This window comes from Linepithema humile, chromosome 1, assembly GCF_040581485.1.
Source record: "Linepithema humile isolate Giens D197 chromosome 1, Lhum_UNIL_v1.0, whole genome shotgun sequence".
Taxonomy (NCBI): Eukaryota; Metazoa; Arthropoda; class Insecta; order Hymenoptera; family Formicidae; genus Linepithema; species Linepithema humile.
The window spans coordinates 24360225-24385522 of record NC_090128.1 but is presented as its reverse complement, the minus strand read 5'-3'; the positions used below and the strand labels follow the sequence as shown (position 1 = coordinate 24385522).

Sequence of the window (25298 nt, the reverse complement as noted above, 5' to 3'; positions counted from 1 at the left end):
TTTTCCTCGATTAACAAAAGAAGTGAATGAATTGTATTTATTGATATTAATTGCATAAGTATGAAATGTATTACATCTTTCCATATTTCTTTCTATTAAAATATTTATGCAATGATGGCAATGTATTTCAGTAAGAAGTGTACGAATAATAGAACCCGTTATATAATATAAAATATTTTGTTGAAGAAACGATAAATTTACATTATCTATTAAATTTGATAGGGCTTGCAATTCTTCTTCATTTATATTTATACAATTATCATCATGTATTGTACGTTTTGGCGTTCGAAATTTTAAAATAGAGGGTACTTCGTAATTGTCACTTAAACAATTTGCATTAAAACTAGCACGTACAGAATTACGAAACAAAAGTTGCCGTAAAGCCCATTTAAACTGTAATGCATTAGGATTATCATTCCATCCACCACGTCCTCTTATGCATGAAAAAAATAATTCTAAATGATCTTGAGAACACTTATATGCTAAAAAATATCGTAAAGCGTTTACTTCTTTGTACAATAGATCGTGTGCTAAATTGTAAAAACTTTGACAATTTATAACAAATCCTAGTGCAAAAGTACTTCGAGAATGGACAAAAATATTAATGTCATTTATTTTTAAACTCGAAATGTATGTGATGCTATCATCAAAAAATTGTTTGACTAATTTTAAGTTGTTAATCGTCATAGGTGACTTAAAACCTGTACCAAAACCGTTTCTTGTATTCATCGTGTCAAATAATCTATCAATGATACGAATAAATTCTGTTGTTGCTTCACTATTTATAAAGTTTTTATCTCCACTTGTTCTAAGAAAATCTATTGCATCAGCAACACCACTACTTAATACCTGTGCTGCCAAAAGTACATTCATTTTCTTATTTGAAAAATTAACGTGATTATAACTTAATTTATTAGCAAGTTTTAAATCTGCTTCTTCTTGAATTGTATGCAGTTTTTTAATATAACTGAATGAGATTAAGCCAGCTTTAGATGAAATATTTGTTTCTGCTAAGGCATTACGTGCTAATTTAACCATGTGACATGGATCCATTATACAATAAACATTTGACTTATTTTGTGGATGTTTAAAAAAGGTTTTTATATTGTCAGTAGATAGATTACATCCAAGTAATTTAAACGTTGAAAGGTTTGTTTTTGTTCCATCACATGTTAATGAACGTACTATTACGCCTACTTCATATAATTTTTCAATTGCACATTTTATTAGTTGTGCTTGCATATTTGCATTTATTTTGTTAATAAAAAAATATGCAATTGGGCATTTAAACTTATTTGTATATGAAACTATTTGAAAAACTAATACTTCTGTAGCTAAATCTTGAGAATCAATATTTAAGATATCACCATAATCAACATAGCCTCTGTTTTTATCGGTTTTTATATCATGTATAATTTGAGTACGAATTGCCATTGAGTCAAATATTAAAGCTACATCTTTCAAAAATTGCTTTTGTGGTATTTCTGTTTCTAAATATTTAAAAATTTCCGAAAGAAAACCTACTTCACAATTATAATTTCCAAGCCATTTTCGTAACATCGACGGATGTGGTAAACACAATGTTTCTCGAAGCGTGTCATATCCTTTAGGACTATAAAAATATAGTGTTAATGCAAATTGTTTCATTTCTTGCGTGTATCGTCTTTGCGTTGAAACAACATTATTATTATGATATTCATTTAAAATAATTTGTAACTTAGAATCACTAAAATTATTCAGTAATATTTTTTCCAGATCTGTGTTTGTGTCATGATTCGTTTTAAACGTTTCAACAATGTTCCGTGTTGTTTTAATAGTTTTTTCTCGACGATGTAAACGTTTTTGTAAAATGTGTATTTTTTTCAATAATTCACCTTCTCTTCGCTCTTGTTCTGTTGCCGTCTTTATTACATTAGAATTAAGCATGCAAATATCCATTTGTTCATCCACTTGTTTATCTAATATTTTTTTAGTTGTTTTTCTCTACCAAAATCAAATAAATATTTTATACACACACGCACATATTAAAAATATTAAGATATATATTTAAAGCTATCACACACATCTGTACGTAATGTTACAAATGCCTTAAAGCGTTCTTTCACTGCTTTTCTATTTATTGAAAAGAAAGAGAAAAAACACATTTCAAAGCATTTGTAACATAAAATAAACTCCAGTCTCTTTGGATAAACTATAGTGTGTATATTCTCAATATTGTTCATTTCTCAGTGACATCAAATGTAGCAGTCTATTGTGAGATGCAATGAATGACAAATTAACTTTAATGACAAATATATTTACTTTTATGCTTCTAATTATATTACCAACTTGCAATATGTACAAGTATAAAAGCGTAACTAAATATATATAATATACATAAAATTGTGTATATATCAATATTCAGATAATTGAAACAATCGCTGAATTGAGTCGTAGATACATCCCGATTAATCAGATTCAAATATATATATATACACAATCGATTTCAATTATATACACACATTGATTATACATACATATATATATATATATATATATATATATATATATGTATGTATGTGTATTTTATAATAAGAATCCAGACAGAATGCATGTCTAAAATTGGAAGAAGATCCTAGAGATCCTGAAAATGTGTCTGTTATAGACAGTATCTGGGAAAAAATTTATTTTTACAATAGTAAATTAAAATATTTTCAATAAACCATACCTCAATATTCTCTTTATCTGCATCATTGCTAGATGTTATATAAAAAATTGACGGACTTGCATCTTTGAATAATAGATTTTTTGCTGTTCGTAATACATAGGAATCATGTGAAAAATGCTTGCTACATATATATGTGTGCTGTTTTAGGGGCAAGTCCAACAAATCTTTTGGTATAGACATTATCCATTTTTTATATTTTTTATTATCTTTCATAGGAAAGCTGAAAAATATTTATTAAATACTATAAAATGTACATACACAAGCACATGCACACACGCACATAATTATACATATATATCTATATATATTTATACATTATAAAATATAAATAATATATTTATCAATTTTAATTTTAATACCTGTGAAAAGAAAATTCCATATTGCTATCGCTGCTGTTTAAACAATTTTTTAGGCCACAAATTTTTCCCATGCTTGACAGATAAATAACAAATTGTCCTATATGTATATAAATGGTATATATGTATGCGCAAGGCGAATGTTTTCAGCTAAGAGAGTAGACGAGATAGAAAGAGAAATCCGGTACCAAGTCGCCGCCTTGTCTGACCGTTTTGTCGAATGGAGGGGGTAGCCTGTGCTCCTTCCAGTATGGTATATAGTTCAATGTCTTAATCTTAATCTTGGAAAGATCCCATCTTTTAACTTTAGTCCCTAATGTCCTAAGGCCGGGCCAATGAGGTAAGTCTGACGTCCGACGCAGCACGAAACCGCGCGAAATAATGGTTTTCGATTTTTGTAAAATACGAAAATGAGTGATGCTGATTTAATTGAATGTGTCCAACAATTCGATGTTGTTTGGAATAAAAAAAATCCAAATTATAAAAATAAATTAGTGGTTAGGTTTTGTTACATTTGCACATGCGTAGTCCGAATTTCCAGGGAAGCATAAACGAGTCCTTAAGATTAAGTTAAGACTAAGGCCGGTATTCATAGTCATTTCTTATATTTAAGATCGTCTTAAGTCGTCGTCATCGTCGTCTTAAGATACTAATATGGCTTTTTGATTGGTTCGTAGCATTTTAAGACAATACTTAAGACAATCTTAAATATAAGAACGGACTATGAATACCGGCCTAAGACTAAGATTAAGATTAAGACCGAAGCATAAACCAGCCAATAAACGAGTCCTTAAGATTAAGTTAAGACTAAAGGTACCTTTTCATGCTGACGCTCGACGCTCAATTTCGGCGTTAGAAGACATCACGTGACTAAAAATAACGAATCATTGCAGCGATTTTTGATCACATAATGTCTTTTGACGCTGAAATTGAGCGTCGAGCGTCAGCATGAAAAGGTACCTTAAGACTAATGGCCGGAGCACAGACTTTTGCATAAAGCATAACGCATAAGCATAAGGAAATTGATTGGTCCATTTCCTTATGCATTTGCTTATGCTTATATATAGACCAATCAATTTCCTTATGCTTATGCGTTATGCTTTATGTAAAAGCTTGTGCTCTCGGCTTAAGACTAAGATTAAGGCCGGCGTCACATAGAACCCGTAATCCGTAATCCGCACCGAAAGTCCGCAAAAGTTACTAGGGATTGCGTCCGTAACGTTACGTGTGTTTTATCTCCTTGTGTCCCATGGAGCCGTAATTCCATGAAATTTCCGTAAAAGTTACTAAAAGTTACTAGTTGTTACTAGTAATGCTTTTTTTAATTTTATTTATTTAACTAAATTTGACGATTTAATTAAAATTTTTGTTAAAATTATAATATATTCTGTAGTTTTCTTATAAATAAAATACAAATAAACAATTATAATCTGTTAAATAAAAAATAGTAATACCGTTACGTGTGTATTTACGGCTCCATGGGACACAAGGAGAAAAAACACACGTAACGTTACGGACGCAATCCCTAGTAACTTTTGCGGACTTCCGGTGCGGATTACGGATTACGGGTTCTATGTGACGCCGGCCTAATAGCGTTTTCGATTATACAGGATTTGAACGACCCAGGGTTGGTTAATGACGTCATTGCAACCTCTCCACCAATGAAAGACTTGCATTTATAGTAAAATAGTGATTGATCAACCCTGGGTCGTTCAAATCCTGTATAATCGAAAACGCTATAAGATTAAAGCCGAGAGCACAAGCTTTTACATAAAGCATAACGCATAAGCATAAGGAAATTGATTGGTCTATATATAAGCATAAGCAAATGCATAAGGAAATGGACCAATCAATTTCCTTATACTTATGCGTTATGCTTTATGCAAAAGTCTGTGCTCCGGCCATAAGACCGAAGCATAAACCAGCCATATGTGTCTCGTTTCTAAACTTATAGCGTTTTCGATTATACAGGATTTGAACGACCCAGGGTTGATCAATCACTATTTTACTATAAATGCAAGTCTTTCATTGGTGGAGAGGTTGCAATGACGTCATTAACCAACCCTGGGTCGTTCAAATCCTGTATAATCGAAAACGCTATTAGTGCATTGAGTAAAAAAAAACAGGAGGGAGCGTTTGGTCGTAAAAGTGCGGACGGAAGTGACTATATAAAGTGGTCGCTCAAGATGGCCGCTCAAGGGCGCCAATATTGAATGACTTGTTATGTTTAATTAGGAAATAATGTACAATTTAAAGAAAATAACTATAATATGCAACAATAATACCAAATTTTAATGGCGTTTTTCATTGGGATTGCACTTGTGCAGTATTTCCATAAGAGCAATGTTAAAATCTAAAATCTAATAGCGTTTTCGATTATACAGGATTTGAACGACCCAGGGTTGATCAATCACTATTTTACTATAAATGCAAGTCTTTCATTGGTGGAGAGGTTGCAATGACGTCATTAACCAACCCTGGGTCGTTCAAATCCTGTATAATCGAAAACGCTATAAGGCACTATAAACGCAAGAACTATAGAGAAAAGGTTACCTCACACGCAAAGAGGGACGCGCGGCAAGAGGAGCACATGCTGAGCGGGGTTAGCGGCAAGAGGGGCAATGATGATCTCATCGGTTAACAGTAGCTGTCTCTCTCGCACGCTTTAGTGTTTTCTCTCTCGCTCCTTTAATATAGAAATGCTTTGAGTTTTTATCGAAAAAATACTTTTATTTTGTAAAATATTGATAGCACTGGAAATTGCGTAATAAAAATTGAAAAGTAAATTAGAAAGGCGCTATAAATTACATATATTGCAAATTTTAGCGCTAGATATTTAACGTTTATAATGTTAAATATCGCTGCAACAGATGCATTTGTGATACAAATTGCTTTGTACTCGTATTTAGACTGTAATATTAATAAAAATAAAATATAATTTGGGGATATACACAAAAAACATTATTTGTAAAGTAGTAAAATAAAAGAAAAAATAGTACATATTTAAAAATTATTTTTAAAATAATATTTACTGTTTATATGCATTATTTACAAAAAAAAATAATATAAAGAAATTTATTTTTTATATTTAATTGTGAAAACCTCAAAAATTGTCAAGAAATTGTAACTGAAATTCAAATGTAAGTACAATTCTAGGATAATATAAAAAGCATCATACATAAGTTTATTATGATACAAACTTAAATAATGAAATTGTAATATATGTTTCAACATTGCAAATGTGAATATTTATATGATAAAATTTACAAAGTGTTAACAATTTTCAAATATTTGCTAATAAAATATTATTGAAATGTTTCTGTTGAAATCTTAAAATAATTCTTTAAAACAAATATGATGGGATATATATTAGGGATTATTAAATATGCGGCAACATTGTGATTATAAAATTTTATAAGTATCTATAATAAAAATTAAGTATAATAAACATAATAAGTATATAAGTATAATAATAAAATTTTTATAAGTATCTATAATAATAAAAATACATATATGTTGTATTAATCTGTTAATATAAAGAAATTTATTTGCGTTAAATTAATTAATAATTTTTTTATATTAACAGATTAATATAACATATATGTATTTTTATTATTATAGATACTTATAAAAATTTTATTATTATACTTATATACTTATTATATTTATTATACTTAATTTTTATTATAGAAATAACAATAAACATTTAATATTAAAAAGAGAAATTATTTTACATCTAACAAGAGAATAAAATATATTAATTAGTTCCAATTCTTATTTCTTAATTCATGCATTAATTTTTTCTATTTTTTTTATTTTTAAAATAAATAATTCCAATTTCTTATTTCTAATATTTAATAATTATTCCTATTTTTATTTCCTATTTTATTTATTGTGCGCAGGATCTGACTTTTATTTCTTACATATACGCAAATAGTGAGTTCTATGTGTGGTGATTACTAAACGAATATGGCGGCCCCTTTCCCCGCCGCAAACGTGCTCTACCGGTACAGCTTGTGCTCCGTCCACGGACTAAGGAATAGAGGGACGGTGCACAATATGTACCGGGGGAGCACGTTTGCTTTAACTTTAACTTTTATTACTCTGAGGCTCTGCATACAGTAGACAAAATATTAGAAATAGCAATAAACATTTAATATTAAAAAGAGAAATTATTTTACATCTAACAAGAGAATAAAATATATTAATTAGTTCCAATTCTTATTTCTTAATTTATGCATTAATTTTTTCTATTTTTTTTATTTTTAAAATAAATAATTCCAATTTCTTATTTCTAATATTTAATAATTATTTCTATTTCTATTTCCTATTTTGTTTATTGTGCGCAGGATCTGACCAGTGTTGCGATATGGGACCGGTTGTATGCGCATGTGCGACAATACGGCATCAGTACAGTGTCTCATACAAGTTAAACAAGGCACCGTTACCCCGCTACATTAAAAATATTTCTAAATTTTTTGAAATTGATTGAAATTTTCTACTTCTTGGTTTTTTAGCTGCTGGCTTCGTAGATTCCATGCTTGTAAATAAATAAATCTTACCTTATTTGTAGTCACCTAACCTTCTCATGTCAAAACGTCCCGCCATACGGTCAACACACAACATATAACGGCACTGGATCTCCATCACCGCACATGCGCAGAGCCGCACATGCGCATACAACCGGTCCCATATCGCAACACTGGATCTGACTTTCATTTCTCACATATACGCAAATAGTAAGTTCTATGTGTGGTGATTACTAAACAAATATGGCGGCCCCCCCCGTCGCAAATGTGCTCCCCCGGTACAGCTTGTGCACCGTCCCTCTATTCCTTAGTCCGTGGACGGAGCAGAAGCTGTACCGGGGGAGCACGTTTGCGACGGGGGGGGGGGGGAGGCCGCCATATTTGTTTAGTAATCACCACACATAGAACTTACTATTTGCGTATATGTGAGAAATGAAAGTCAGATCAGTCAGATCCTGCGCACAATAAACAAAATAGGAAATAGAAATAGAAATAATTATTAAATATTAGAAATAAGAAATTGGAATTATTTATTTTAAAAATAAAAAGAATAGAAAAAATTAATGCATAAATTAAGAAATAAGAATTGGAACTAATTAATATATTTTATTCTCTTGTTAGATGTAAAATAATTTCTCTTTTTAATATTAAATGTTTATTGCTATTTCTAATATTTTGTCTACTGTATGCAGAGCCTCAGAGTAATAAAAGTTAAAGTATTTTATAAAATTTATAATACAACAATAATAAAATCGCCTAATCTCTTTATGCTTGTCACTCGTTATGTCTAGTGGCACCACTACACGAGTGTAACCATGTCACAGACACAGAATCTCTTAGGGCCACTTTTTCCAACGTCGGTTAACTTTAACCGACTGGTAACTTTTCAGAATAGCCAACTTAAAACTCTAAACTTGTATATACATATACATATACAAGTTTCGAGTTTTCAGTTGGCTATTCTGAAAAGTTACCAGTCGGTTAAAGTTAACCGACGTTGGAAAAAGTGGCCCTTAGCGTTTTCGATTATACAGGATTTGAACGACCCAGGGTTGGTTAATGACGTCATTGCAACCTCTCCACCAATGAAAGACTTGCATTTATAGTAAAATAGTGATTGATCAACCCTGGGTCGTTCAAATCCTGTATAATCGAAAACGCTATCTGTGTGAGAATCGCTACATCAATATGGCGGAAAGCAGTCCCCCCCGCACGCTTGAGTTACCATCCCCTCTCGCCTAAATTAGGACTTTAGACTCAGTCCCTCTATTCCTTAGTCCGTGGCTCCGTCCCTTTATTCCTTAGTTCGTGCTTAGCTCAGTGGTAAAGGGGCGAAAGGGCAAGAAGTGGGGGAATGGAGCGAAAATGGCGCAGACGTGAGAATACTCACGCTTATAGTGCCTTAGTTTTCCATCAATGAGACACAAATAGACACAATGGCTGCGTTCAGCAGAACAACTGCTGAATTGTCGTCTAGTCAACACTTATAGCGTTTTCGATTATACAGGATTTGAACGACCCAGGGTTGATCAATCACTATTTTACTATAAATGCAAGTCTTTCATTGGTGGAGAGGTTGCAATGACGTCATTAACCAACCCTGGGTCGTTCAAATCCTGTATAATCGAAAACGCTATTAACGTTGATTTGTTGGTTCTAAAAGTAAGAGCCAATCACGTTCGATTGTTACCAAGCGATTTGTTCTGCTGAACGCGCCCAATGTCAGGCACAAAACAGTTGTGTAATGCCGCTTGTTGGAACATTATAATTCTTAAGCCTTGTGTCCACGATGCTAGAACTCAATCCGAGATCTCGGTCCGAGTCCTCGAACAATAATATTTATACTTGGCTGAATATAGTTAGCGTTGTAATCGAGTTACGATTCTTTACGATGATTTTCTGATCTATGTTATAGAAAACTCATATCTTCAAACAACCACCAAGTTGGTTTATAGATATCATCAAGTGATGCACCGCTTGATTTATTTTATTTAGATGGTCCAGATATTGTAATCTTAAATTATTAATTTTTTTTTGCAATTTTAGTTGTTAGTGGTTGTCCTGTTAATTCTTTGCACTGATTACAGATTATCTGTAAAGCTTGATCTCGTTTCATACGATTATGATAATCAACACTTTTTGTAACATATAAACAAGGATGTTGTTGATATAACATTAATAAAATTTTAACATTTTCCTTATTATCCATTTTTTATTATAAAAGAAGTTTTTTCTGAAAATCAATTTTATATATTATTATACTTTTCTTGAAAAGTAATATGTATATATAGGTTATAATATATTTTTAATGTCTAATTTAATCTGCATTAAAACTAATAATAACTACTTATGTAAATCTTATTAATTATTAATCTTATTAATTTATTTTATTTAAGAATTATATTTCTCTTATTTTTTCAATTCTATAATTACTTACTAAAATATTATTTATATTGTTCACAGTATCTCGTATCACTATAAGTATCTTATATTTTGTCTTGACAGATAGTAAAAGAAACTAGTAAAATCTAATAACTCGCAATAACTTGTACCGAAAAATGGGACGCAACGCATTTTTTTGTTTGAGCTTCTTATTCGAGTTTTGCATCCAAATTTATAGCGTTTTCGATTATACAGGATTTGAACGACCCAGGGTTGATTAATCACTATTTTACTATAAATGCAAGTCTTTCATTGGTGGGGAGGTTGCAATGACGTCATTAACCAACCCTGGGTCGTTCAAATCCTGTATAATCGAAAACGCTATTAGTGTGTACATGATCCACAGACTTCTATATATTACTAGACTGCTAACTCCTTATGTATAAGGCGTCTTCATTTCTTATGTACGAAACGATACATAAAGTATTCCTTTCTGCGCATGCGCTTTGTGATGTATGTCCCTACATGCTACACATTCACATATAAACACACATACATAATACAATTAACTAATATCTCGTCCAAAAAACAGAAATCTATTAAAAAAATAATAATATTATTAAATAATATTATTAAGCTAAGTTAATTTAAATGAATCAAGCTTTATAAAATGTGTAGTATGCAAAACATTTTATATAAAAATACTAATGTATAACACTAAAATTGTATATAAGAAATATTATTTTTAATGTTTAATGTTTTTGTATATAAAATATATTATTTTTAATATTTTTATTAAATGATATTATAAAATGATTGATATATGTATATAAAATATTTTAAGGATAAATAAAAAATACACACATTTTACATTTATATTTTATTTTTATATTATTTTAATTAATTACATATAAAAATATAAAATTATTACAAAATAAAAAAATAAAAAACAAAAATACAGAAACAAATATACAAAATAAAAAACAAAAAGTTCTATTGATCTGGGATTATATTATTTTAATATTAACTGTTTTATTAATTATTCTCTTAAAAATAAGATTTGTTTAGTCAGCTGATGGCGTTTTCGAATTGGTTTTAAAATTTCTTCTTGATAAAATTTTGAATATGAATGCAGCCGTATTGTGATATATTTATTACACACTGCTATTATTAATTGAATTTTATGAGGCATTTCCAGTAAATTTATGTCTTCGCATTGTAAGTTAGGAAATATTTTGTTATTAAAAACAAGTACATTTTTTACTTTATTTATCACTTTTTTATCTATTTCTTTTATATTTATTTCACAGAAATGATCTGTTATAACATGTAATTGTTTTTCAGTTTCCTTGCATATAGAAAAAACTGATGCAGAAGGTTTTACGAATCCACCATTATTGCAGAAATTTAAAAATGTGGAAAATGTTTCTTCATGAGCATAATTATGCTCAGATTCTATATTTCTTAAATTTAAAATACAAGATTTGCAGTTAAGATACTTTAATTTTTTAACAATGTAACCGCTAATATAATAAATTATATAATCAGTAACAGTATCGTGCTTTTTCAATGATATTTCATGAAAATCATTATTATATTCGTCATCGTTTTCAGATTCTAAATCATTAAACATATTATCCTGTTTCTTTTTCTTCCACATTAAAGGAAATATAGATGTGGCATATTCTGCATCAAATTCAAAACAATTCGAATTTATTGAAGCTTTTATGTCAGTATGTAATAAAATTTGTTTCATTGCATACGTAAATTATTGGCAAGTAGGATTGTTATTAAAACCGTGTCGCCCACGAATCTTAGAAAATAATATTTCTAAATAATCTTGTGAAAATTTATAACTTAAAATATATTTAAAAGATTCATTATTTTTAAAAATTTCTGTTGAAATATCCAAAATTGACTGAGCAGCAATTGACAAACCATATATAAATGTTTTTCTTGCAGTGCGATGTAGTAATCGACCATCAGATGTTTTTAAAGAAAATAAATACTTTGTTGTATCATTAACAATATGTCTTAAATATTCAATATTTTTCGAAAAAATGGGTGTCTTGAAACCTTTTCCAAAAGGATTTCTAGAATTTAATATATCGAATAAGCGATCTATTGTTCTCAAAAATTTGACTGTTGCAGAACTATCTCGAAAATCTTGAAAGCCTTCAGCTTCTAAAAATTCTATAGCATTAGCAACTGATAAACTCAGAACATGTACAGCATACTTCACTTTCATTTTATTTTGTTTCCAATTTATACATTGTGAAGATAAACGATTTTTTAATTTCAAAGTTAATTGCTTTTGTAAAGCATGTAACTTCACAATATAATCCCATTTAATAGAACCTTCATAAGTTTTAAATTCTTTGTAATCTGCTAACGCATTTCTAGCTAATTTAACCATATGGCATGGATCCAATATGATTTTTACATTTTTATTTTCATTAGAAGGGCATGGAAATGAATTTTTAATTTGTCTATAATCTTCAGCAAATATTTCTGCTCCAAGCTTATTTATTGCACTACAATTGCATGTATCACCATCGAATGTTAAACTGTGTACACGTAAATTATATTTGCAACAGAGAATTAACGCATTTTTTATTAATTGACACAGCATTGTCGAAGATGTTTTATTTACCAAAAAATATGCAATTGGCCATTTCCATGCTCCTTTTAACGATACTAATAAGAATACTAAAGCTTCCCTTGCTTCTACATCATCATTTTCTATAGATACAGCATTACCGTAATCACAAAATCCTATGTACTTGTGTTTCTCTCCACTCCATGTGATTTGTTGCTTAATTGCCATTGCATCTAATATAAGGCAACAATCCTTTTCTTTTTCATCTAATTCGTTGAGAGTTTGTAATATTTTCAATTAAAATCCAGGTCCTATATTTATATTGGACATCCAATTTCGCATAGATGATGGATGTGGCAATTTGAAAATTGTTCTAAAAAATCAGTTTTATGAGAAATACTATTTTCATAACAATAATATTAAATATATTTTTTATATTTGCACATTTGATGATAAGTATAATAATAGATAAAGTCGTAAATAATGTATAACAAAAATAGCATTGCACATTGCAAGTAATGTAAGAAAAAAACAGATTTTGCAGACAGACAAATTTAGTAATAGGGCACAGAGATATAATTAATAAGTGACAAATTGTTGCTGAAGTATTAATAAATTACTAATAAATATTTTAAAAGGAAAAGGATATATTATAGTTTATATAAACATCCCAGCAAACGAGAATAGATTAAAAGTAAAAATTTTCAATCTTTCTGAATTCCTTTTCTTGGTTAAAATTTTTTACTTTTAATCCATTCTCGTTTGCTGGGATATAAGCAGTTATAATTGAACAGCTTTATAAGCACATGTTCTATTAATAGTCATGCAATACATTATATTTATTCAATTATAAGTCCAACATATCCTAGGTAGGACATAATCATTTCATATACATTCCCTAAACATTGGTATATAAAATGAACATGTGTTACCTATGATTTTTTTGTTAAAGTTAATAATAATAAATAAATGTTCAAACATAAAACATGCAAATATATACAGTAATAAATCAGGTCATACATTAATAAGTATACTTAGTTAATGGGCTTGTTCGTTTTAGCTACACTGGGGCTGCTCTGGTTCTGCTCTACACAGGATAATACAGGACAGATAAATAGTTTGTCCTGTATTATCTTGTTTAGAGCAGACCCAGAGCTGCCCCAGTGCAGCTAAAACAAACAAGCCCAATATTTTTCTACTATTAATTTATATACATATATATTTGTATATATATATATATATGTGTGTGTGCATATACATAATTAATTAATTTATATTTATGTATACTTCTTAATGCATAAAAGAATTTTAAAAAAGAAATAGAAGAAAACACACATGCTGACCTACAATACCCGTAAGCTTTTGGAGAATGATAATGTAAGGTCAATGCAAACCTTTTAATATCTTCGGAATAACGTCGTCCTTTTTGTTTATTTTTATTTTTATGATCATTTTTAAATATTTCAGAAGATACTTTACCCAAATCAGAACTTAACATATCATACGTTTCATCATTAATTGTTTTTGAATCTTTTAATTTATGTATCAAGTTATCAATTTGTATTTCTTTTCTATTTGTTTTTCTATTTAATAATTTTATTTTATTTTTTTCGAAAACAAGCTTTTCTTTCCAATTTTTTTTTTCTTTTTCTATAAAAGTTTTAAACATATCTGCTTGATTGTTTAATTGTTTTTCATAATCTTGTGTTAAGGAACTGATCATTGCTTTCAGTTTTTTATTTTCATCTTCCAGTTTACGACATTTTATGTTTGTCTTTTGTAATATATTTGTAGATTCACGTTTTTGAGATTCTGTTAAGCCTAAAATAAGACATAATTTATATTACAAAAATTAATAAGATATATAGTAATAAAATCCATAATAATAAAATCATGAAATCTAATTATATACGCTACGTAAGAAATCATGTAATTAAATAATTTTCTGATTTTCATATAATATATATTATAATTTATTATTTTCGTACCTAGCTGTATTGTATTGTATGTTGTATCAGCAGTATCATATTGTGCAGTAATATCTGTTTCACTTAAAGTTTGGACATCCAGATTCTCGCTATTACATTCATTTGAATCTAAATAAATCAAAATAAAATTCATATATTAAATAATTTTCTGATTTTTATATAATATATATTATAATTTATTATTTTCGTACCTAGCTGTATCGTATTGTATGTTGTATCAGCAGTATCATATTGTGCAGTAATATCTGTTTCACTTAAAGTTTGGACATCCAGATTCTCGCTATTACATTTATTTGAATCTAAATAAATCAAAATAAAATTCATATATTAAATAATTTTCTGATTTTTATATGTGCAATTGTTGATATACTTACTTGAATCTTTATCAGAACTTTGATCATATAAATTTTGAGTGGGTATAATATCTGCTTTTAATCTTCTCACTTTTGATGTATTTGCAAAATCACTATCAGTAAAATGAAATTGGCAAATACGGCTTGATGATGTTGGTATCCAATTTGTTCTATTAATTGCTATTATCCATTGTTCCAATAAATAAGGTATACTTATAGGAAATCTAAATTATTTAACAATTTATTAACATTGATACTAAATATATTTAGAATTTCTTTTAATGATCAAAAAACAGCAGTGTCACGACAATATAATTCTACCACATATTTTTATTAAATAATACTTACTTAAAGAAAGAGATTTTGTCATTTTTCTTTCTGTATGCTGCTGTGCTTTTGCAATTTAAAACAGCACATTTAAATGGCATTGTTGACTTCTTTTTATGACGTTTTTATCACGTATCGCGGATCACTTTTCTCATGTAAAAAGATTAAAATTATAGGTTAGAAGAACCGTATTATGGAGAATATATTGACTATATATATCTTTTTGTTTCTGCGCATGTGCACAATGAGACACTTTAACACATGCTTTTTGGGGCCATAGCACATAAGCGAAATTTGGGAAGTTAGCAGTCTAGTAATATATAGAAGTCTGTGACATGATCCGAGTTCTAGTAACTTTCCCTCAGTCCGAGATTTCGGACCGAGTTCTAGTATTGTGGACACAAGGCTTTAGGGCCACTTTTTCCGACGTCGGTTAACTTTAATAGCGTTTTCGATTATACAGGATTTGAACGACCCAGGGTTGATCAATCACTATTTTACTATAAATGCAAGTCTTTCATTGGTGGAGAGGTTGCAATGACGTCATTAACCAACCCTGGGTCGTTCAAATCCTGTATAATCGAAAACGCTATAAGGGTGCATCCCGACGAAGGAAGAAATAGCGGAACGGAACAGTAGCGGAAAAGAAACTAGATGGAAAGTAGCCAATCAGAATGATTCCGTTTCAATTCCGTTCCGCTTTTTAACCACTGGGTTCCCCATGGCACGGAACTGTTACGGAACGGAAAAATTTCTAACCTATCGACATGAAAAATTCGCGAAGTGTCTGTTTGTTTATTCGTTTTGCAACGTACGTGCATTTTGGAAGCTGTTGGAAGGAAATAAAAAGCAATGTCGTCATCGGTACGTTATTATTGTATAAAAATAAAATATATATATTAAAACACTATGTATGTTTTCACATAAATTCAATTATTTAAGATAAGAATTGATAATAATTCTTGATAAGAATTCTATTTCTAATTTAGACCGTAATTTATAAGACAGTCTATGTAGACCTTCTGCCAAACGTGACACGAATCCATCTATAGGATTAGGTTCTGCATTTTGTGTCAAAGAATGAATAAGAGCTTCTTCATATTCGTCTAAATCAATCCTCTTTTTTTCTGCAACAAAAAAATATATAAATTAATTATTATTCATTCGCTAATGTAAGTTGCGTATAATAAACATTCATACTTCGTGATTTCGGTAAGACTGGAGACAGTGATGTGGAAGTATTATCATCAGTGATAGGAGTCAGAACATCATCCACGCTGCTTGTTGATGTGAAAGGAATGCTGTTGCAACTTGAAGCTTGCTCTTCACACATTGATCTTAAAGACGTTACGGTTCTGAAATAAATGTTAGGATGTTATTACTATATAATTATTATCAATAAAACTACCACTATTCTTGAACTTACTGTCGATATTCCAACATATCATTTAAAAAATTCATTACATTGTAGTGACGAAAGGACGGTTTCATTTCATATTTTTTTGATATACCAGCCGCACCACTTTTTTGCACAATACTTTGTTTTTTTTTAAATATATTTCTTGCTTTCCTATAACAATCTTTTAAATAGGTCCATCGTTTTTCCGCTTCAGTAGCGGTATATAAACCTACAACACATAATGTAATTAAAAAATATATTTAAATGTGTAATACTTGTTTTATATATACATATGTGTGCGTGTGTGTTTGCTTATATACAGAAAACCTTGCAAATAAATATATATATAAGTAAATAAATATAAATAAATATATAAATAAATAAATATAAATACTACCTTTCAAACGTACGCTGACTTCTTGCCATAAGCTGTCTTTTTGTTTCCTTCCTCGCTCTTTCACCGGTATGCGAAAATCATATAATCTTTCTTTTACTGCACTTATTAAATCTTCATCTAGTTTATCGATATCAATGTGTTCCTCAAGATTTTCATCAATATTTTCTTTCTCGTAGGTACTTTCTTCAATAGTGCTATTTCCACCAGTCTCATTCTCTACATGCCAATTAATTAAATTAATGACAGTTCTTAATTAATTAAATGAATGACAGTTCTTAAAAAATAAATAATAGTTTGTTGAATATATTGCCTCTTTTGTAGACACAAATATACGTACCATTTCTAAAAAGATTTTTATCCTTATCCATTAATAATTCTTTACACTTTCCAAAGCAACCATGTGAAATCTGTCCACTTTTATCACGCCAAATAATCCAGCCACAATATCCACATTTGAATTTCTCCTAATCAATAAAATATATTACATACAATTGTATCTGTTTTTTAAATTTCTATTATATATTATAAGAACAACTTAACCTAATCTATTTTATGAGTTTCATGTTAAATAATTGAATTTATGTGAAAACATACATAGTGTTTTAATATATATATTTTATTTTTATACAATAATAACGTACCGATGACGACATTGCTTTTTATTTCCTTCCAACAGCTTCCAAAATGCACGTACGTTGCAAAACGAATAAACAAACGGACACTTCGCGAATTTTTCATGTCGATAGGTTAGAAATTTTTCCGTTCCGTAACAGTTCCGTGCCATGGGGAACCCAGTGGTTAAAAAGCGGAACGGAATTGAAACGGAATCATTCTGATTGGCTACTTTCCATCTAGTTTCTTTTCCGCTACTGTTCCGTTCCGCTATTTCTTCCTTCGTCGGGATGCACCCTAACCGACGGTTACAGAATTGCCAACATAAAGAATAAAATATTGTAATTGAAGGAGAAAATTTCTCTTATAAGCTAAATATTATATATAATATAATAATATAGTGTTAGTATTGCAAAATCTTTTTTACAGTCAATTTCTATACTTCTTTTATCAATTGTAAGATAACTTCCAGAATCGAACGCGGGAGAGCGCCACCTTCTGGCAGCTCAGCAGACGCTTGGCGCCTCGAGCGCAATCGATTATCGAAAAGGAACAATCGACCGGATTTAGCGGGTCCTTGGCGGAAATCCACCCCTTAATAGAACATGCTCGAAGGATCGAGAACCTGCGTACAAACGGAATAGTTTCCGTGCGAGACCATGCGAATCACTCATTAAGTAGTCGTCGAAGAGTCGAGTCGAGAAAACCACGGACTAGTCGTTTAACATTAATTCGGAGCGAGTCGAGTCGGGTTGGCTACCGAAAGCGAAGTTGTAATTCGGAGCCAGCAATATTACGTATTTCCTTCTATAAATAAAGTGATTTCTAAAGTACAAGAGTACAGACGATTTATTTCGGCCGGATCAATTCGGAGTCGCTCGCGCACGCGAGACCGGAAACACGCTGTCGTGAAGGACCGTCGACGTGGCGAAGGATCTCTTCGCCACAAGTGAAAAATATACCGAAAGAACACTCGCACCGGGAAAAATTTGAAAAGTTCCCTAGTGCCTTTGTCCAGAACCTTACACAATATACTAAGATTTTAGGATTGACAACATACACAAGTTTCGAGTTTTAAGTTGGCTATTCTGAAAAGTTACCAGTCGGTTAGAGTTAAGAGGATGCTGAAGTCATATTGTTACCGACCGAAACTTCAATTTTCTAAAAAGGGTGGCGTTTTTTATTGGTTTAATAGAATTACAAATCCTTTGGTGTAAATAAAGTACATATGCTAATCTTTCGGCAGTTGGTCAAATTTAAACCAAAAAATAAAAAAAATTTTTGAAAATTTACCGACAATGTCACCTCAAAGAATTATATCTTTTATATCAAAATTATACTGCTTCAATCTGCAAAACAAGACCATGTGCCGAAGAAGAGCGTATGAAACAATAATGGAAAACCAAAAAAATAGAGCTTAGAGACTTATTTTCAAAACGCCACCCTTTTCCAGATTTATGTAAAGCATGTGTGCAATATAGAAAGAATAAGGTAAAAAAGAGCTATAGATTAATTCCGAGATTTTGGGATAGAGGCGCTATACAGTTCTCAGTGCTATCTGTCATATACAGAATCTTTTAGGTTAGTTATGTGTGTGTTAGTTGTGCGTGTGAGTGTGTGTTATGTGCTACAAAACCCGGCTGAAAAAAATGGGTTGAAAACACTCTGAAGGATAAAAAAGTGTATGTATTATACATAAATTTTGCAATATTCTTGCAAACATTTATATTATTTAGTTACATACATTCATATTCTAATTTCTGTAAAATACTTTTATTTATGTGCTTTATGTGTATATATTATGTATATTATGTGCTCCATATTATGTATATTTACATCAAAGTATCTATGTAAAAAGTTAATATCATTTTGTATATTGTATATATTTTTATAATAAATGTATATGTCATATAACTTATTTATAAAGCATGAAATATAAAGGTATTTTTAGTTTCTTGTATGTATCATTTGTAAAAAAATCTTGATAAAAAAAACATTAATTTTGTGACTTGCAATTATCTGTTTCAATATATACTTCTTTTATATACTTACAACTAGCCTTATTTTATGCGTTTACCTTGGTATCTAAAATACACATCAAAATATAAAATTAATTTCTAGTTCAGTAGAAAAAAACATTGTAGTCTTACACCAGAGAGGAATGGTAAAATATCATGTATATGTAATAACAAATAAATCACTTTTCCACTGACATTATACACAACTTTGCAGAAATAAATTTATTCTGTGAATTTTGAATGTGTAGTGCAGTTTAAAACACACAGTCGAAATATGTCTATATTTTTGAAATAATAATTCTGATTTTTCATGAATCACAGTGGTTTTATAAAATGTTCAATTTTAACCGTTTTTATTGGACTGTACTTTAGACAATATTATATTTTGCCATTTCTCTCTGTTGTAAGACAAGAATGTTTCTTTTCTACTGTAATAAAAATACATTTTCGATTTTGATACGTATTTTAAATATCAAGTTAATCACATAAAATAAGGCTAATTGTAAGTATTTAAAAGAAGCATATAATGAAACAGATTATTGCAAGTCGCAAAATTAATGTTGTTTCTTTTATCAAGATTTTTTTACAAATGATAGACACAAAAAAATAAAAATATCTTTATATTTCATGCTTTAGAAATAAAAAATATGGCATATATCATATACATTTATTGTAAAAAGAGTATACAAAATGATGTCAATTTCTTAGAAAGATATTTTGATATAAATATAGATAATGTGGAGCATATAATATACATTATATATATATACATAAAGCATATGACGTAATAAAAGTATCTTACAATAAAGAATAAGACAAGCCAGAGGCGGTTTCCTCGTGGACTGGCAATATAGAATAAGACAAGCCAGAGGCGGTTTTCTCGTGGACTGGCATTAGAAAACTCTTATTCTTGTCTTCAAGCCAGAGGCGGTTTCCTCGTGGACTGGCAATATAGAATAAGACAAGCCAAAGACGGTTTTCTCGTGGACTGGCATTAGAAGAAAATTCTTATTCTTGTCTTCAAGCCAGAGGCGGCTTTGTCGTGGACTGGCAATATAGAATAAGACAAGCCAGAGGCGATCTTTCGTGAGCTGACAATTTTTAATAAATATAGTCAGAGGCGATCTAACGTCAGCTGACAGTTTAGAAGAAAGAGAGATAAAGGCGATTTATTCGTGAACTGGCAAATTGTAAGAAATATTGTCAGAGGCGATCTATTGTGAGCTGACAATTTTTAATAAATATAGTCAGAGGCGATCTAACGTCAGCTGACAGTTTAGAAAAAAGAGAGCTAAAGACGATTTATTCGTGAACTGGCAAATTGTAAGAAATATTGTCAAAGGCAATCTATTGTGAGCTGACAATTTTAAATAAATATTGTCACAGACGATCTAACGTCAGCTGACAGTTTAGAAAAAAGAGAGCTAAAGACGATTTATTCGTGAACTGGCAAATTGTAAGAAATATTGTCAGAGGCGATCTATTGTAAGCTGACAATTTTTAATAAATATAGTCAGAGGCGATCTAACGTCAGCTGACAGTTTAGAAAAAAGAGAGCTAAAGACGATTTATTCGTGAACTGGCAAATTGTAAGAAATATTGTCAGAGGCGATTTATCGTGAGCTGACAATTTTAAATAAATATTGTCACAGACGATCTAACGTCAGCTGACAGTTTAGAAAAAAGAGAGCTAAAGACGATTTATTCGTGAATTGGCAAATTGTAAGAAATATTGTCAGAGGCGATCTATCGTGAACTGACAATTTTTAATAAATATAGTCATAGGCGATCTAACGTCAGCTGACAGTTTAGAAAAAAGAGAGCTAAAGACGATTTATTCGTGAACTGGCAGATTTTAAGAAATATTGTCATAGGCGATCTAACGTCAGCTGACAGATTTGAAGAAATACGTATTTATTTTAGTTAGCAATTTACTGCACGTGTGGTTTGTTTATATTTTATCAGATAATTTATAAGGTCATTTAACCTTTTTTCTCACAATTGAAATTCTATCGTATGGCTGAATGATGTACATACGAGACAAAATAGACTTATACAAGGTGTCTAATAGATATAAGTTAGATATGATAAAATATTTTATTTGAAAAATGTATGTATAATACTATATATCTAATTGGAAAAATATGTTATATGCTTTTTCTATTTTTATTCTTATGTAATAAATACAAAATAAATAAATAAGTTAATTAATTATTGAATACATACATATACATATTGAATATAGTTATCTTTATTTTGTATTTTATATAACTGAAATGATATATACTTACATTATTTCAGTCATTATCATATAAAATACAAAATAAAGATAACTATTTATTGAATATATGTGTATATGTATATATTAATTAATTGATTAATTAGTTATTTAGTATTTACTACATAAGGATAAAAGTAAGAAAAGTATATGATATTTTTCTTCAATGATATATATAGTATTATATGTATATTTTTCATTTATTATTTTGTCATATTTAGTTTGTATTTATTTGACACCTTGTATACGCTTATGTTTTCTCGGACATTATATTGCAGCCTTGCGACGAAATTTCAGTCGAGGAAACAAGCGCAAGCATCGTTTGTTTACAAACTTCCGATGACACACGTACACAGACCACACGTCAGTGTAGTGAATCACCACTACAAACAAATGCGTACACACGGACCTACGCGGCATAGGTCCGTAGGCTGCGCCGATAATGTCATTTCATTTTTAGTACCATCGAAATGATGGCGCTTTCGCGTCGGAGTTTGCCCGTCACTTCAGCATCCTCTTAACAGACGTTCATTGAACTATATACCATACTGGAACGAGCACGCCTTTGCTCTCGACCGGTCAGATGGAGATAGCTGTTCGGACCCGGATCTCTCTATTTAACCAACAGTTTTGGTAACGTGTTCACAGCTACTATTATAGCGTTTTCGATTATACAGGATTTGAACGACCCAGGGTTGGTTAATGACGTCATTGCAACCTCTCCACCAATGAAAGACTTGCATTTATAGTAAAATAGTGATTGATCAACCCTGGGTCGTTCAAATCCTGTATAATCGAAAACGCTATTAGTCGAGAGTAGACGAGATAGAAAGAGAAATCCGGTACCGAGTCACTGCCTTGTCTGACCGTTTTGTCGAATGGAGGGGGTAGCCTGTGCTCGTTCCAGTATGGTATATAGTTCAATGCAAACGTTGGAAAAAGTGGCCCTTAGTACAACCATAGTTGGCGTTCTATAGTGAATTTTTTCTTGAAATTTTACTTATATATATATGTACATCTCACTGATATGTATACATGGATAGCCAATGTCTTTGTTCTCGCACAAAAATTCCGTCTCCGGAAAATCCATATTAGAAAGAAATTTCACGTGGGAACTTTAAACATATAATGTCTTATATATATATATATATATATATATATATATATATCTTGTATTATACTTATTATTAATTAAATGCCATAATTATTTCACTTATTTGTTTTATTTCTAAAATTTTATTCAAATTTCTGTTGAATTAAAATTAAAATTTTAATAAATTTATTGTAAATATTTTAATATGATATATAATACAATTTTATTTGAAGTTACTCAAGTCAGTATAAAATTTATAAAAATAATACATATAAAAACTGATGCTTAAAAAAATATACAAATGCATAAGTGCATTAAAATTGATTAATAAAATAATTGCAACATTTATTTTATTATGTACGCAAACATAACCTATCTGTAACATACAATATTAATTCAAAAAATTGTATTATATATTATATAGACTTGTAAAATGTATGGTTTATTGTTTTATTTTTCGTAGCATTACAAAAACAACAACGCCTCATTTTGACGACAACAATATATATTATTTTTATATAAACAATCAATTCAACTGCACTACTCACTGCTCGAGAATCACTGTTCATCACTGTTAATGCGTCTGCGTGAAAATTTCCATCTAAGATGGCTGACGTTCAATTACAGACGCGATAGCAGCGCTCATCAGCTATCCATGTATACATATCAGTGAGGTATTCTCACGTCTGCTCACGTTAGAGCACTAAAGATGTAGGTATTCTACCGTCTGCTCTGGTTTCCGCCATTTCTGTTCCGTTCCCCCACTCCTTGTCCTCACGCCTCTGTCACTGAGCTGACAAGTTTATGATAATTCGGTTATGGTTTCTAAGCTGCTCGAACTCTGTGTTTACGTGTATTTTGATTATCCGAATGTGAACAAAAAGAGAGTCTTGGGCACCAACCAAATCATCGTGCCTCTGTGAAGTAAGTTTATTCTCTTAAATTTCTAATTTACGTACTTTTTCTGTTTGTTTAGAATCATGGATCGTTTTTTTAAGTGTAGTTTAGATTTGTCATCGTTTGAAATGACATAAATATGAATAACTGTAATCAATAAGGACATTTATCTTATAAGCAGTTTTTTTATTTCAGAAACATTTTGAAGAATTACAGTTTGAGGCTGCAGATAATTGGCAAAAATTAAAACCAAACGCCATACCAACACTTTTCGATATACCTGATCCACCTGCAATTAATAAAAATAAAACAGTTGAACCAAATACAAATGCCATTGCTGAGAAAGACGTAAATTTTTTCATTAATCTTATGTTTATATTTAATCACTTGTACGATGTGTACAAGAGTATTAGTCACGCCCATAAATATAATAATAATAAATAAATGAATAAATAAACAAACAAATTAATACATGTCATTTCTTTTATCTTACTGTAATGTATCATAGAAACTTACGTCTTTCTCAGCAGTGGCATTTGTATTTGGTTCATCTGTTTCATTTTTATTCATTGCAGGTGGATCAGGTATATCGAAAAGTGTTGGTATAGCGTTTGATTTTAATTTTCGCCAATTATCTGCTCGATCAATCTCAAACTGTGATTCTTCAAAATGTTTCTGAAATAAAAAAATTGCTTATAAGATAAATGTCTTTATTGATTACAGTTATTCATATTTATGTAATTTCAAACGGTGACAAATCTAAACTACACTTAAAAAAACAATCCGTGATCCTAAACAAACAGAAAAAGCTACGTAAATTGGAAATTTAAGAGAATAAACTTACTTCACAGAGGCGCGAATATTTGGTTGGTGTCCAAGACTCTCTGCGGAGATTACGTATCCATTGCTGTCGACGAATATCATCCACAGGAAATGCAAATACTCGAACACCTTTTTCTGTTTTATTGGTACAATTGACCGCAACGCAGCAAGGCATTTATCTTTTTTTTTGTTCACAGTCGGATACACGCAAATACAGAGTTTGAGCAGCTTAGAAACCATAACCTAATCATCATAAACTTGTCAGCTCAGCGATAGAGACGAGAGAGCAAGGAGTGGGGGAACGGAACAGAAATGGCGGAGACCAGAGCAGACGGTAGAATACTCACGTTTATAGTACCTTACTCACGTCTCCGCCATTTTTGTTCCATTCCCCCACTCCTTGCCCTTTCGCCTCTGTCGCTGAGCTGAGAAGTTTATGATGATTAGGTTATGGTTTCTAAGCTGCTCGAACTCTGTGTTTACGTGTATTTTGATTATCCAACTGTGAACAAAAAAAAGATACAAAATGCCTTGCTGCGTT

At 30.4% G+C, this 25298-nt stretch overlaps 4 protein-coding genes and 2 long non-coding RNA genes across 9 annotated transcripts in view; 2 read left to right on the top strand and 4 right to left on the bottom strand.

Annotated features, from left to right (window-relative positions):
• Positions 1–2321: 2321 nt before the first annotated feature.
• LOC136998958 (uncharacterized) lies at positions 2322–3815 on the bottom strand. The gene is made up of 3 exons (XR_010889451.1): positions 3067–3815; positions 2708–2927; positions 2322–2623 (listed from the first exon to the last, which is right to left on the bottom strand). It is a non-coding gene; the product is annotated as an uncharacterized lncRNA (long non-coding RNA).
• A 7024-nt stretch (positions 3816–10839) lies between these two features.
• LOC136997174 (THAP domain-containing protein 1-like) lies at positions 10840–15468 on the bottom strand. Of its 3 annotated transcripts, none has more exons than XM_067347619.1 (6): positions 15263–15467; positions 14936–15138; positions 14753–14860; positions 14562–14669; positions 13917–14394; positions 10840–12946 (listed from the first exon to the last, which is right to left on the bottom strand). In XM_067347619.1, the coding sequence occupies exons 1-6, from the start codon at positions 15340–15342 to the stop codon at positions 12871–12873; spliced, it is 1053 nt and encodes a 350-aa protein (XP_067203720.1). In that variant the 5' UTR covers positions 15343–15467; the 3' UTR covers positions 10840–12870. The 3 variants fall into 3 exon arrangements, with proteins under 3 accessions (XP_067203720.1, XP_067203721.1, XP_067203722.1); XM_067347620.1 differs by having other exon boundaries at positions 13968–14394; XM_067347621.1 differs by lacking the exon at positions 14753–14860 and having other exon boundaries at positions 15263–15468.
• A 498-nt stretch (positions 15469–15966) lies between these two features.
• LOC136997177 (uncharacterized) lies at positions 15967–16662 on the top strand. The gene is made up of 2 exons (XR_010887988.1): positions 15967–16105; positions 16459–16662. It is a non-coding gene; the product is annotated as an uncharacterized lncRNA (long non-coding RNA).
• Positions 16097–17914, bottom strand: LOC136997175 (kinesin-related protein 8-like). Of its 2 annotated transcripts, XM_067347622.1 has the most exons (6): positions 17679–17904; positions 17375–17501; positions 17038–17253; positions 16668–16869; positions 16442–16596; positions 16097–16368 (listed from the first exon to the last, which is right to left on the bottom strand). In XM_067347622.1, the coding sequence occupies exons 1-6, from the start codon at positions 17688–17690 to the stop codon at positions 16175–16177; spliced, it is 906 nt and encodes a 301-aa protein (XP_067203723.1). In that variant the 5' UTR covers positions 17691–17904; the 3' UTR covers positions 16097–16174. The 2 variants fall into 2 exon arrangements, with proteins under 2 accessions (XP_067203723.1, XP_067203724.1); XM_067347623.1 differs by lacking the exon at positions 17375–17501 and having other exon boundaries at positions 17679–17914.
• Positions 17915–19313: 1399 nt separating this feature from the next.
• LOC136997176 (uncharacterized) overlaps positions 19314–25298 on the top strand; it is a 15402-nt gene continuing 9417 nt past the window's right edge. The window contains exon 1 of the mRNA XM_067347624.1: positions 19314–19331. The gene's annotated coding sequence lies outside the window, so the exon portion shown is untranslated. The remainder of the gene's footprint in view (positions 19332–25298) is intronic.
• The window catches only part of LOC136997248 (myosin-binding protein H-like), a 24330-nt gene continuing 23132 nt past the window's right edge, over positions 24101–25298 (bottom strand). Inside the window, exon 4 of the mRNA XM_067347770.1 lies at positions 24101–24224. Coding sequence (XP_067203871.1) covers positions 24102–24224 — 123 coding nt within the window. The 3' untranslated portion in view covers position 24101. The remainder of the gene's footprint in view (positions 24225–25298) is intronic.